This window comes from Littorina saxatilis, linkage group LG12, assembly GCF_037325665.1.
Source record: "Littorina saxatilis isolate snail1 linkage group LG12, US_GU_Lsax_2.0, whole genome shotgun sequence".
Classification (NCBI taxonomy): domain Eukaryota; kingdom Metazoa; phylum Mollusca; class Gastropoda; order Littorinimorpha; family Littorinidae; genus Littorina; species Littorina saxatilis.
Window position 1 is genome coordinate 22144848 of NC_090256.1, and position 14187 is coordinate 22159034.

A 14187-nucleotide genomic window follows, 5' to 3' on the forward strand; every position below is an offset into this window, starting at 1 on the left:
ACACACACACACACACATACACACACACACGCACACACACACACTACTCATTTTATCTGCTATTTATGTTTTTTAGTGAGTGGTTTTTTTCCCCATCGCGACTTCGTTTGTCTTTAATTTGTATTCAAAACGTTTTGTTTCAGTTTTAAATTTCAAGTATTTAGAAGAAACTCAAACAAAGTGAAGGGTTAGGTAAGAAACACTCAGTTTGTTTGTTTGTTTGTTTTTTAACAATTTTTATCACATACAAAATATCAGTTGATTAGCATGTTAATAGTTGCGAAGATATTCTCACGAGACTAAGATGACAGAAAGGTTTTAATAACATATAAGCACTACATACTGATGCATCCAACAGTTGAAATTCTATCACCACACACACACGTGCATCTTGACGCAACAATTCAATGTCGCTAGCTATGCACTTAAAGGGTCTGGCTGCCCAGCCGCTCTCAGGTTACAAAATGCACAAGTCTGCTGTTCGATCTGGGCTTTTACCATATATACACGGTGCTATATTTACACATATAAAGACACGTCAAAAGGTATATTGAGAGCAGATCGTCCACCCTTTTAGCTACGTACGTGAGTGAGATATTGATAGACCTCTGCTCCCATTGGTTTTAGGTGGCCTTTTGTGTTTACTCAGGGGATAGGATAGTCTGTTCTAAATGAAAGCGCCATGAGAATTGGTTTCAAAAGCAAAGGGTAGCTCGCTACGACATGCGCGAAGCGTCATAGCTAAAGAATTGAAAGAAAAAGTACTTCAATCAGCTTGTGCGCATGTAGACGTTCCCTCCTTTATCCCTCCCGTTTTTTGCTGTCCTGTTTTCAAATCATCACCCCCCCCCTCCTTCCCCCTATCATCCACAAACACTCTCGTGATGCCTAGTCCTGTTTCCAAACCAGTACCGTCTAACCGGCACCCCCACCCCCCACCCCACGTTCCATCCCCTCCCACCCGCATTATTTCTCTCTCTCTCTCTCTGTGACTCTCTCTGTCTGTCTCTCTGTGTGTGTCTCTGTCTCTCTCTTCTTTTCTTACCATTATATCGTATACGTTCCCACCCTCCTCTCTACTCGGATCATCTCTTTTTCGGTTTAAAAATCAGAACACCCCCCCCCCCCCCCCCCCCCCTCCAATTCCCTCCGTCCTCTCCTACTGGCTCTTCGCAAATAAAGTATTTTCTCTTTTGTTCGTTCTTCTTCACTCATGACCTGATTTCTCTTCCGGCAGGTCACTGACTTCGACTGATTGAAAAAGTTGCTGTGATGACGTAGGTGCAGTGACGACACAAACCCACCCTGGGTCCAAACGACGGGCAGTTATTTTGTGCCTGCGGTTGTCACAACGAATGAAACGAAACGGAAGCTATTCTCTTTTGGCCACACCTCCTGCTATACCGCCTCTGTAAAGTATGTCCCTATGACGCTTTCGCCGTGTGAGCTACCCTAACTCATACCTTAAACCCCGCCTATATCTCTTTGCAGCGAGAGTGGGTGCCGCTATATATAAAGTCCCGTGCGTTTAATCCGGGAATGGAGACTGTCGGTGACCACTGCGCTACTAGAATTTTTCCCCCCACTAATTATTACTACCGTGATCTGGAACTGAGATATACTTTATATATCTGACTCTAAGTATCAGATCCTGAATATGTTTTGGATTTAGTTTCAGTTTCTTGAGCCTAGTAGTGGTCTGAAAAAGACTTTTTGGGGGAAGAAAAAAAAATCTTCACGTTTCGGAATTACTTTTGCAGTGGCATCAGTCATGTTGGGAGTAGTCCCTCGTTATTTGTTGGCATAATGACGCTGGGGTACTTTCCAGTGCTTAGGCAAAAGTCAAAGCTTTCGCTTTTTCTGACTATTGGAACGCGGACTGTCTCCGTAACTTGAAAGAAAATTTCTACAGTGGCCTCTGCGCAAAAGGAACTACATCTGCGCAAGAAGAAAGAGATTCAGTGCTTGAAAAGAAAGAGTTATTTATTAGCAGTGGGTTTGACTCTCACCAAACTTTGAATCAAAGTGTTGTATTCATATCAATACTGAATCGATATAGACTTCGGTCGAGGAAGTGCATTCCACGCAAGGCGACTTCAAAGTGATAGAAAGTGTCCTGTCTGACAAGGGAGGAAACCGCATCATACAATTCTCATAACCGCGGTCTATGAGTGGTGGTTATTGAATGAACACTTTCTTCTGTGACCTTATATTGGAATAAACACATGCACTTTTCGAAAGCTTTTGGAAAGTGTGGTGATCGAGAACAGCGGAAGAAGAAAACGGCCCTTCTGTGATTAATCAGTCGCAGTTTATTTTCGGACGGTCTGAAGAAGGTGAGAAACTGTTCTCGGTGTTTTATTATATCAGGGCAAGACAGTGTATTTTGACACTGTGACTTTCGAACATTTTGAGATAAAAAAAAAATAAAAAAAACCACCACACACACACACACACAAAAACAAAAACAAAAAATCACCTACAAACAAACACGAATATCTGAAGTTGTGAAACCAAACAGACAACAGAGAAACAGTCTAAAACCAAAGTGAAAACTAATTGCCTCCTCAAACACTAAAGTGTTCACAAACAAGAGAAAGAAAGAAAAGAAGAACCATGAACCGCGCGCGCAGAGTGTTCCTGTACTTCTCGTCCTGGGTGTTCCTGGGCCTGTGCTGCCTCGTGCTCAACGTGTGCAACATCGACTGGGTCAAGACCAACATCGCGCAGGGCATCTTCGTCGTCCTCATCCTCGGCGTCATCCAGGGCTCCGTCCTGGAGTTCCCCGTGCAGACCATCTCAACACTCCTCATCGGGGGCAACCGCCGGCAGAACAGCATGACGGAGGCGACCCACCTCACCCTGGTTCTCAACTACAACGTACTGGCTCTCAGCAAGGACGACATCGACGAGTGCCTGCAGACGATGTACGAAGCCTACATGGGCAACATGTGCGAGAAGTTCAGCGCCGTGCTGGTGAGCGCTACTAACGACGAGCAGCTCAAGGCGTACGAGCTGCAGGTCCGGGACAACTACCGGGCCGTCATCTACGACACGCTCTTCAGGGAAGGCCTCAACTTCGCCTCCGGGGACCTGAGCGGCGTGGACCCGCTCCGCCTCGACCACGTGTGGAGACACTACTCGCACATCCACGGAGACGTCTTCGCTAGAGACTACCTGGACGGGGTTTGCGACGAGTTCGCGCGAGAGTTCATGGTGGTGCACCGGGTTAGCCGAGTCCTCCGGAAGTGCGGGCAGTACCAGGACTTGATGCTCTTGTCTGAAGGAGACGCTGTTGCTTACAGCTACTCGGACCCTGCGTACTATGGACGTTCGGCCAGACCCTACGGTCAGCCGCTCTTTCACTCTTCGCCTGACGTGGACAATATCTACAACAGGCGTTTCGACTACACGTTGGTTTTGGACGGCGACACCGGGGTGGTGAAGGGATCCGTCTTTCAACTGCTTCAGGTAAGAGTCTGGTTTCTTTTTACGTAGAGTCAATTTTGACTCAATGTTTTAACACAGACGGGGAATCTTGACGGGGGTAGTGGTGTGTGTGTGCGTGTATAGGGGAAGGGCTCCTAATATGGACCACTTTTTGTTTTATGCTGATAACTAGCTTGTTTTCTTGCGAAGAAGTTTCATTTTGTGTTTGGTAGTCCTTCTCTTTTAGGTTAACCGTTAGGCCTAATTAGAGTGAAATAGCTTTGATAGACATTCAGCAAAAATTAAATACAGAAAAAATCACAAATGGTCCATATTAGGAGCCTGGGCGCCTAATATGGACCAGTGAAGAGGCCTTCACGAATCACTGTAAAAAGCCCCCTATACTTCAAAATAACATGATACAACTTAGTGTACAAGTCAGACTAATTCAAATATGATTTAGATTTATCTGTTTCGGGTTGATGAGAGCTTTATTTGAAGCACACCAAGAAACTAAAGAAGCTTATCAAAAACAGAGTGAAAATAAGTGAAATTATCAACTTCCACGAAAAGAAGACTTTTTGTTATATATTTTTTTAATCTCAAGGGCTAGTTATAGGTTATTTCCAGCAAGCTTTTTAATGAATTAATGAAAATAGCCTTTAGCTTTTATTTTCTTCGATTTGTTGAAGGTGGTCCATATTAGGGGACTCGCACATACTTTGAGATTTTGCTATTATTTATTTGTTTGCAGTAGACACTCGGGGTCAACACTACTAAAATGTAACAAATGCGGTCTTAGCTGTCATATTTAGCAATTTATGTGTGATAAAAGCTTTGGCTGTGGACAGAAACGAGTTCGTTTTAGGCGGCAAATTTAGTGTGAACGCTGCCAAAAGTTAAAAAAAGAGAAAAAGCCTAACGGTTTTTAGAGTTGTGTTTCTGCAACTGTTTCGACATGTGCAAGTTATCCAGAGAGGGTGAATACAGCGAATAAGACATTTTTGAGCACTTTAGCGCCGTTAGTTTGTCAGAACAGGAGGTGGTCCGTATTAGGAGCCGGTCCATATTAGGAGCCCTTCCCCAACATGTGTGTATGTGTGTGGGTGTGGACAGCGATTCCAGAAAAACTACCGGACGGATATTTATGAAAGTAATGTGTTGTGTGCGTCTGAAGTGTCTGTGGATTATTCTGTGTCTGTAATTCTTTCTAACTTTCTAGCTTTCTTTCTTCCTTACTGTTCTGTTATATCTGCGTGAAATTAATAACTGTTTCAGCCACTGATATGTTGGATCAGTAAGTCAATCGGCCAATCAATCAGTTCTGAAGTTTGACTGGTCAGTACACGAGTCAGCTAGTCATTCAGTCAATCACATCTTCGCACAATCTATAAATCAGTTAGTCGTTGGGATGTTCTGTCAGTCGCTCAGTAAGTCAATCATTCAGCCAGTAGTGGGTTTGTCCATCGGTCGGTCAAGCTTACCAGCGAGCTAGAAACTCAGTGATTCGCTCATGTGTCTAGTCGATCACTTGTCAGTCACTGTCAGTCAGCCAGTCAGAAAGTCAAGAACAAAAGTCAGTCAGTCTGACAACCATTTACTGAGTCGATATGCCTGCCATTCAGGCAATTAGACAGTTAGCCAGTACGTCAGTCACACAGTCCTTCAATCAATCAATCATCTGTCCTTCTGCAGTTCGTTTTTTTTTCTCAATGTCGAATTTCACAAATGATTGAAGAAAGTGTGTCTGTATCACTATAGATTCGTACAACACAAGGTATCGTTAGACAATAGAGGACTGCTTGGGAGTGTCAGAGACATGGTGCGTCTGGGTTGAAATAGTTTATTCGTTTTTGTGTGCTTTTTTAAGCTTCTTTTTGTTTGTTAGCGGTGAATGTTCATTGTTATCAGGGTTTTTTCTCCCTGAAATTCGAAACAGATAAACTTGCTAGCGTTCAAGTGACTTAGCTCTATTGGTTTTTGTGTTTATTTAGTTCCATATTTTTTTCAAGTATAAAAAAAAAGAAAGAAAAAAAAATGAATCGATCTTAACACCAGCTTTCTCACCGCGGTGTACAACAGGTGGCGGCAGCGAACCCGGACCGCGGCATCGTGCAGCCTGCCATCAAGCTTCACTGCACGGACACCGACACAATGTTCATGCACCTCGAGTCCATGCGGCAAGAGATCTACGAGCCAATGACCAACGCCATGACCGCGCTCTTCGCGCAGTCCTCCTACTTCGGCAAGGCCCTCATCAACAACCGCGTCTACATCGACAACGTCATCGGCACGCGGGAAAACCTGATCGAGAGGGTTCCCGTGGACGTCCTCAGCCACGACACGTTCGAGGCCGCCCTGCTGCGGCCTCTCTACTGCGGGTCCGTGTTCCTCCTGGAGGCCCCCAGCTATAACTACGTCACCTGGAACATCCGCGAGCGGCGTTGGAACCGGGGCGAGGTCCTGCTGTCCATGTACTTCTGGCAGAACGTCATCGGCAGGCCCATGCGCTGGATCCAGAGCAAGATCCAAGGGGAGAAGTTCAACCCCACCAAGCTGCGCACCGAGTCCAAGCTGGACTTCGTCACCTCCTACGTCGCCCACTCGGCCATGCGGCAGATGATGATGAAGCCTATGCTGCTCTTCTACATCCTCATCCACTTCCGCACCCACCTCCTCTACCGCTGGGCCTCCATCATCGTCGTCATGTTCCTCGTGCTCATCTTCCCCAAGTTCGCCACGTGCAACCGTAGAAACTACAAGTACGTGCTGCTGGAGACCTTGGCGTCCTTCGTGCAGTTCACTCCCGAGGCCCTGGTGGGCTGCGTGCGGATTATTCGAGCTGTGCAGGTGTGTGTTGCGTTTGTCTTGTGTGTGCGTGGGGGAGGGGGGGGCGTGTGTGTGTGTTATTGAGCGCGCGAAGGTGTGTGTGGGGCCCTTCCCCTATTTTTGATTAAGTGTTTAAACATAGACTGGGAATCGAGACGAGGATGGTGGTAGTGTTGCGTGTGTGTGTGTGTGTGTGTGTGTGTGTGTGTGTGTGTGTATGTGTGTGTGTGTGTGTGTGTGTGTGTGTGTGTGTGTGTGTGTGTGTGATGAACGCCTTTGTCTTGGCTTGTCTTGAAATGTTTTGAACTGTACTTAATGTATTCTCCTCTATCGTACGCGTATCATATATTTTACTGTGCTGAACCCGTATCTTGAAATCCGGAGTGGCACAGTGGTTTGAGCGCTTACCTCTCACGCTGCGGGTAGTGGGTTCGATCCCCATCCGGGGCGAATACAAAAGCGGACAAACACTCAAGTCCTTAATGGCAAAAAACCGTAGGACTTATAATATTAATGTTACTACTGATTCCCGATTTGTCCGAGCGCTCTCCAGTCCACCCAGCTGGAAATGGGTACCTGTAACTAAGTAGGGCTGGGAAGGCAAGGGAGAGGAGATAGGCACCGCCCTCATAAAGTTGGCCCGAGAGTAGTTGAAATTTCCAACACCTCGCTCCTCTACGACCTAAATGGTTATGGGTCTACCTTCACCTTTCTTTTACCCGTATCTTCTCCGTGTACAGTCTCTTAATTTTATTTGATTGTTTTTCATCGTAGGCCAACCTGGTGGTAAACGCCAAGTGGGTGCCGCAGCGCGCCGTGGAGGAGGAGTTCAAGCAGTCCAACCCCTTCTGGTCCAGTCTGGTCCACCTGTGGGGCTACTCGCTCTTCGCCGTGGTGGCCGGCGTGCTGGTCGTCCTCTTCGCCATGGACGCCATCCTCGTCATGGTGATGTTGGGCACGCTCTGCCTCCTGCCGCTCTACACGGGCTTCACCTCGCTCAGCAAGGACTTGAGGTCGTCCAGGGCCATCGCCAGGAGGAGAGAGGCTCTGGAGACCGGCGCCATCGCCACCATCGCCCAACCCGACCCCAAATCCCAGGGCGGGAAAAAGAAGCAGGGAAGTTCTGGGCTTATCCCCGCCTTCAGCAACTTCGCTTTCGTGGGAGAAACCGGTGGGAGTGGTAGTAACAATGTCGGTGAGAACACAAGTGTTGGTAATGGAGAGACGATGCGCATCCCGCGACCTGGTCTTTACCCTCGTTTAGACGTGCTGGACGTGCAGGGTCTTCCTCAGCACAACGGGGACTGGGCTGCTGGCTATTTAGAGCCCTGGAGAGTGTTGCCTTCTCCTGTTTCTTCAGGCGTGCAGGAACTTTACCAAAACATTATAGTTCACCCTGAAGCTATAGACAATCAGCCCAGAACTGTGTACCACGAGGACGGTCGTTACGTTCAACCCACGGGTGTCGTTAACCCGACTTACGTCAACCTCACAGTACCTCTCGCTCCTTCTTCCTCCTCCCTCGTGCCTACCGCTCCCCCCGCCACCCCCGATCTGAGCGCGAGCAGAGCCCCCACCATCCCCACCGCCTTCTCCCACAGGAGTTTCCAGTCCAACTCCGCGTCTCTGCATCCTTCAGGCCTCTTGGACAGCATATCCGCGACACAATCTTGAAGGTCCTGCTAGCAAGGACAGTCAATTCAAAATGTTGAACAGAAAACACAATACAAAGCGGTCGTAACGGCCTCTCCTGGGCCTCTGTTCCTATTTGAAACTGTGAATAGGATGAAACTTGTGGGTTTTGAGGTTTGAGAGATTGGTAAATATTGGGCAGTCACCGGCCATAAATCTATCCTTAAATTATTACAATTGATGACAATCAGTTCCAGATAACGGAAGACCTGTTTTTTTGTTTTTATCCATGTCGGTCGGCGTTCACCTGTTCTTGGACTGGCAACTGCATCGGTTTCTTTACCCTGCAGTACTGCAGCCGCATTCCGTCTTCAAAGGAAGACGAACGAGCGATGGCAATCAAATAGATGATCTTGTGCAACACTGCGCCACTGTTAGACAGACAGAATTTCAGATCGGCCAGTGCTGCGTCTCTGAGTCTGAAAGTGTCTGGCGACTGGTATAAGCGGATGATATGCAGATCCTAAGTTGCAGTGAACATTATGTTGCACAGAGAAGAGAGAACACCATTCGTGACAATGCTGTGTCTGTACATCGCTTGACACACGCATCCTGACTCCATCTGGATCTGGATGCCCCACTTGGAGGGCCCCAAAGGGGGGGTATCATCACGATCACGGGAAGGGAAATTTTAGCTTTCACGATCACAGTTACCTTGATTTTTGTTTTCACGATCACAAACACCTTGACGAATAGAGGATCATAGAGTGATACAGCTGTGAAAAATGTAAGTTGAAAATAAAATGCTTTGCAATAATGCCCGTCACGATCACGAAAACAAATGACGATCACGATCACGAGACTTGATTTTTTTGTCATCACGGATCACGGGCAAAGTCCCATCACGATCACAGAAATGGAAATTTCGGCAATCACGGTCACAGAAAGGTCAAAAAACGCCAATCACGATCACGATTTTAAACCCTTTGGGGCCCTCCACTTGGCGTAGGTCGTGGGGAATACGTCACAGGAGCCGACTTCGGCTGTTTCGTGACGGGAGGTGTGCGCATCGCCAGTTAAGCCACATTGTGTGGCCTAGTGTTTACAAGATTAAACACTGTTTAAACTTTTTACAGGACCCGGGCCCAAATGATGGTGGTGCCAGAGATACTTCAGCAAAACTATTTCGCTACGAAAGTGTGAATCTGGTCACTCCCCGGCTACTGTCGTTCTCAGCCAATCTTTCTTGCCAATTTTGGAAAGGAAAAACAGACTCATCCATTGACGCTTTTACAGCGAGAGACACAGAAAAGAGTGACATTCTTTCATTAATCAAAAATCAAAATCAAAAATAACTTTCGCTTGAATCGCCGCCTCGAATAATTATTTTCCTCAAGCGACTTTGTAAGTCGGTCAGGGCTTCATTCACTGTCTATATAACGAAAAACGAGAAGAACGAGAGAAAACGAAAAAAACCACTAGCACAAACTTTACTTAATGTGTTCGCGAAGACGGTGTAGCGACCCCCATGACATACCGGTAATGTCTTAAATGACTAATGACCGCATGCTATTTTCCTGTTCTGTTAAGATGATTATCTTGTGAAAACGTCAAGGTGCGCCTTCTTTATTATTTAAGTAATTCAGATCTCGTCACGTGTGTCGACAAAGAGGAATGCTCATTGATTGATGATTACTGTGATTTTGTTTCGAATATTGTCATTGTTTATTTAAATCCTCTGTGTGTTCTGTATGATTATGATATGATTATGATGTTAATTATATTGTTCAGTATTCATGTAGTCAACTAAAAATCCGAGAGCGTGTGAATGTGAAAGCGTGTGTGTGATGATAAATTATTGTGGCTGTGCAGAGGAATTGGGTGGGTGCGGTCTGTGTGTGTGTGTGTGTGTGTGTGTGTTTGTGTGTGTGTGTGTGTGTGAGAGAGAGAGAGAGAGAGAGAGAGAGAGAGAGAGAGAGAGAGAGAGAGAGAGAAGGGGATTTGCTATAATGTCAAGTTTTGTCAACTATTAGTATTAATTTAAAGCCGAAAATGTCTCTGTTCAGTTATTAGGTAAGGGGTTAGATTTTGATACAGAAATGATCAGACAAATAAACTGTGGGGAGCTGGGAGGATAGAGCAAGGTAAGAGGCTAAGACCTTAAATCTCTGTCCTCAAATAGCAGTCAATAGTTTCAAGCGCTCTTTACTAGCCGCTGCACCTCCTACTCATTACAAAGCTGGGACTAGCTGAATAAGTGTTACCTCCCCTGCCCCCTAGAAACAAAAAATACAATCACGAAAAGCAAATGACTAAAGCCGCGTGCAAGTTCACAGGTATATGCAAATGGATGACAGCCACTGCACAAACACGTATTTGTAATGTAGGTGTAACTTCGGCGCCCAATATGCAGACGTACACCTAGCGGTGGATTAGAGTAATTAGATGCACGGTCGAAGCGCTGCCGCTATTGGCCAAACAGAGGTAGAGCTATAGCCGTGTGAGGTATGTTTTGCGTGCATGTTGTTTGACTGTCGACACACAGAGACAGGCCCACGAGGTAGCGAGTGCATTCTGGGTGCGATTTTGTTGACACGGGTAGCGAATGACATCTAACGGTTTTGCACAAAACCAAACAGTGCAATAAAAGAACATAAAAGAAATATTTCCGTGTTTTTTTGTCTTTTTTTAATTTGTGTGTGCCTTATTTGAATTTTGTGTTCTTTGTTGTATTAATTTGTATTCTGTCAGTGTGTTCGTTGTCTGCTTTTCTCCGTTATGTCATCTTTGAGCCTGGTCATTTTGTCTGTTGATTTGTGTTTACTTTTTCTATTTTTGGGGGCGCGTTTGTTTGCCTCCGCATGGATTGCCTCCTCTGTCTATCTTACGTCTGCCCCTGTCCTAATGGCTAGCTGTTTGACTGCCTAGCTTAGTTTCTCTACGTCTATGAAATATATGTCTATCTCTGTATTTCTGTCTGTGTGTATTTCTGTCTGTCTCTCTCTCGGTTTCTTTTTTTCTCTCTGCATGTGTGTATATATATATATAGGGGCCTATATATATGAGTGTGTGTGTGTGTGTGTGTGTGTGTGTGTGTGTGTGTGTGTGTGTGTGTGTTTGTGTGTGTGTGTGTTTGTGTGTGCGTTTCCGTACGCGTATGAGTGCATGTGTTAATTCTTTGTTAATATGATGTATGTATTGTTTATAGTTTAGAAAAGAAAAAGAATACTAACACTATCTTTGAGCCAGTAATTCCCCCGACTCACTGCGTGGTTTTACACGCTTTTTATGTCGGTAAAGTCTTAATTTAAAGACAGAATCCTTCTGCATAAGATTAATATACTCTAAACACAAAAAGAAGTAACACACTGTGGAACCTTGCACTCTCGAACGCAGCCAGCAAAAAAGTAACACTGCCGTTGACTTCACAGTCTTGGGGTTACATTTGTTGTAGTTAAGACACCATTTTGGATGTTTTCTGGCAAATTTTACCTCAGGATGCAAGAACGTGTTTTTTTGGTCGGAGGAAGAGGGCCCCAAAGGGTTTAAAATCGTGATCGTGATTGGCGTTTTTTGACCTTTCTGTGACCGTGATTGCCGAAATTTCCATTTCTGTGATCGTGATGGGACTTTGCCCGTGATCCGTGATGACAAAAAAATCAAGTCTCGTGATCGTGATCGTCATTTGTTTTCGTGATCGTGATGGGCATTATTGCAAAGCATTTTATTTTCAACGTACATTTTTCACAGCTGTATCACTCTATGATCCTTTATTCGTCAAGGAGCCAATCTCGATTGAAGGGAAGCAACAACACATTCAGAAATATGATTTTGACAGAGATCCAATCAGAAGGCAAATTGCAAAAGTCTGCCAAACTTCATCCAATGGAAGGGCTTCGTGCAAAAGTTTTGAGTGCATTCAGTCAAATTCGAATTCGAAGATCAAAAATGGCGTGCAGCGGTACTGTCATCGAACTTCTGTTATATTTTGTGGATTCAAGCCAGACCAAAGCAGGCGGCGAGAATGCCTTCCTTCTACGGGTCGGTCTTTCCGAAGACGAAATATCAAGGTATGTTGATCTATGTTGCTCTATGACTGTTCTGAATGTAGGCAAAGATCTTGAAATTTGTTCAAGATCTTTGAGTTTGACTTTGAGTGAGATCATTGACATTGTCGACATTGCCACGTCCGGCTGTCACTCATAGATTCTAATTGTCGCTTCTTTGCATTAAGCTTGGATTTATTTTAGCGCCTGTAAACTTTAATATCAACAATGGGTTAAATTCAGAAACAATGGCGGGGAGATGTGCCAGTTTGGGTCACTTGATCCTCATGTCAAAGACGATCAAAGTCATAATCGTTGGGGATTTTGTCAGGCATGCTACTTTTCCGGTAATTGCCGGAAATTCGATAAAGCCGTTTTCAAAATCCGTTAAAGTCAAATTTATTCCGGTGAAGTTGAAAAATTTCCGCAAAAACGATCCGTGTGAATATCACGCAACGCGACCGGGCGCCGGTCTGAATGAAGCCAGCGCACAGTAGTGTTGTTTTCACCAGTTTGGAGGTGTGTTGAATGGTGGTGGGGGGAGGCTAAGATGGGATTTTTAACAAGATCACAACACTATTACAGCCCTGAAAATGATGTCCAGAATGCACCAGATTGCACAGATTTTAACCGTTTTTTTCGCCACTGGCACTGCGCGCTTCTTTCGGGTAAAACCATTTTTGGCCTGTAGCATTCCTGTTTGTTTTTCAAGGCCATGAAACCAGGCGATGGTGTACCTCAAATTGTATGGCAAAGTTGAAAATAAAGAACCCATCATATACATGTACTTTAATTTCAATCCACCCAATAGTTTTTGAGAAAATAGGTTTACAAGATTTAGCTCTGGAAATGTGAAATTGTGCAAGTATATATTCATGTGTGTGAGTGAGGGTGTGGGAGTTGAATGTGTATGAGTGGAGAGAGAGAGAGAGAGAGAGAGAGAGAGAGAGAGAGAGAGAGAGAGAGAGAGAGAGAGAGAGAGAGAGAGAGAGAGAGAGAGAGAGAACAATGAAAACAACATTCTTGTTACTGATTACAAATCATGATATTATGTATTTCTATGTGTGTATGAAAGAGAATTAAAAAAATAATAATAAGAAAGTGCAACAGTTCTCACTTTGTGTTGAATAAACAATAGATCCAGAGGAGCAAATTACTGTGTGGTTGTGTTTACTTTGACACGTGCTTTCTGTACATGCAACTTTTACCGTGACCGTGATTTGCCACTGGTGTTCGTGATCGTGAAAACAAAAATCAAGGTAACTGTGATCGTGAAAGCTAAAATTTCCCTTCCCGTGATCGTGATGATACCCCCCCTTTGGGGCCCTCGAGGAAGGTATTCATTTAAGAACTAATGGGTTTTATTTGAAGGATATGCTCATTGAATGAAACGAGTAGGCCTAACACAAAAACATCAGTTGGGACTGGGAATGGTTAGGAATGACTAACAGGCTTCAAAAATGACCCGACATCTTGGACAAAGCAGTGGACGTGTCACTTTCTGAAGACAGAAGACTGGATAGTAACATTACCACGGGGGTAACGAGTAAACGCGCTATCCTTTTAATATAATAGGTGCTGTCCTCCCTGAACAAAGCGAATTCAAATTAGTCTTATGTACATGTTCTGCTTTAAGTCAGTAGACATGTAACTTTCTGACGCGGACTGAAGACTGGGTAGTGAGATCTCTGCAGGGCTTAATGACGCGTTAAGGCTTACCTGACGTACTATCATTTTTAAAGGTGCAGTCCTTCCTGGACAGAGCGAATTTACTTTAGTCGAATGTAAGCTTTGTTCTTACTTGTTCACCTTTAAGTCAAAAGGACATGCAACTTTCTGAAGACTTAAGACTGGATAGTGAGATCACCACAGGACCAACGAATTAAGGCCTACATAAAGCATTGATTCTTTTAAAGGTACTATTCTTCCTGGACAGAGCGAATTCACTTTAGTCGTAGGTACGTGTTTACCTTTAAGTCAATGGACATGTAACTCTCTGGAGACTGAAGACTGGATAGTGAGATCACTACAGAACAAACGAATTAAGGCCTACATAAAGCATAAACCCTTTTAAAAGTACTATCCTTCCCGGACATAGCAAATTCACTTTATTCGTAGGTACGTGTTTACCTTTAAGTCAATGGACATGTACATTTCTGAAGACTGGATAGTGAGATCACGACAGGACTAACGAATTAAGGCCTACGTAGAGCACAATCCCTTTTAAAGGTACTACTCTTCCTGGACAGAG

At 44.8% G+C, this 14187-nt stretch overlaps 1 protein-coding gene across 1 annotated transcript; it reads left to right on the forward strand.

Annotated features, from left to right (window-relative positions):
* Nucleotides 1–2563: 2563 nt before the first annotated feature.
* LOC138981516 (uncharacterized) lies at nt 2564–8707 on the forward strand (the record flags this gene model as incomplete). The annotated part of the gene is given in 3 exon segments (XM_070354461.1): nt 2564–3471; nt 5512–6279; nt 7033–8707. Coding segments are annotated over 3 exon segments (2523 nt in total). The 3' UTR covers nt 7933–8707.
* Nucleotides 8708–14187: the final 5480 nt, after the last annotated feature.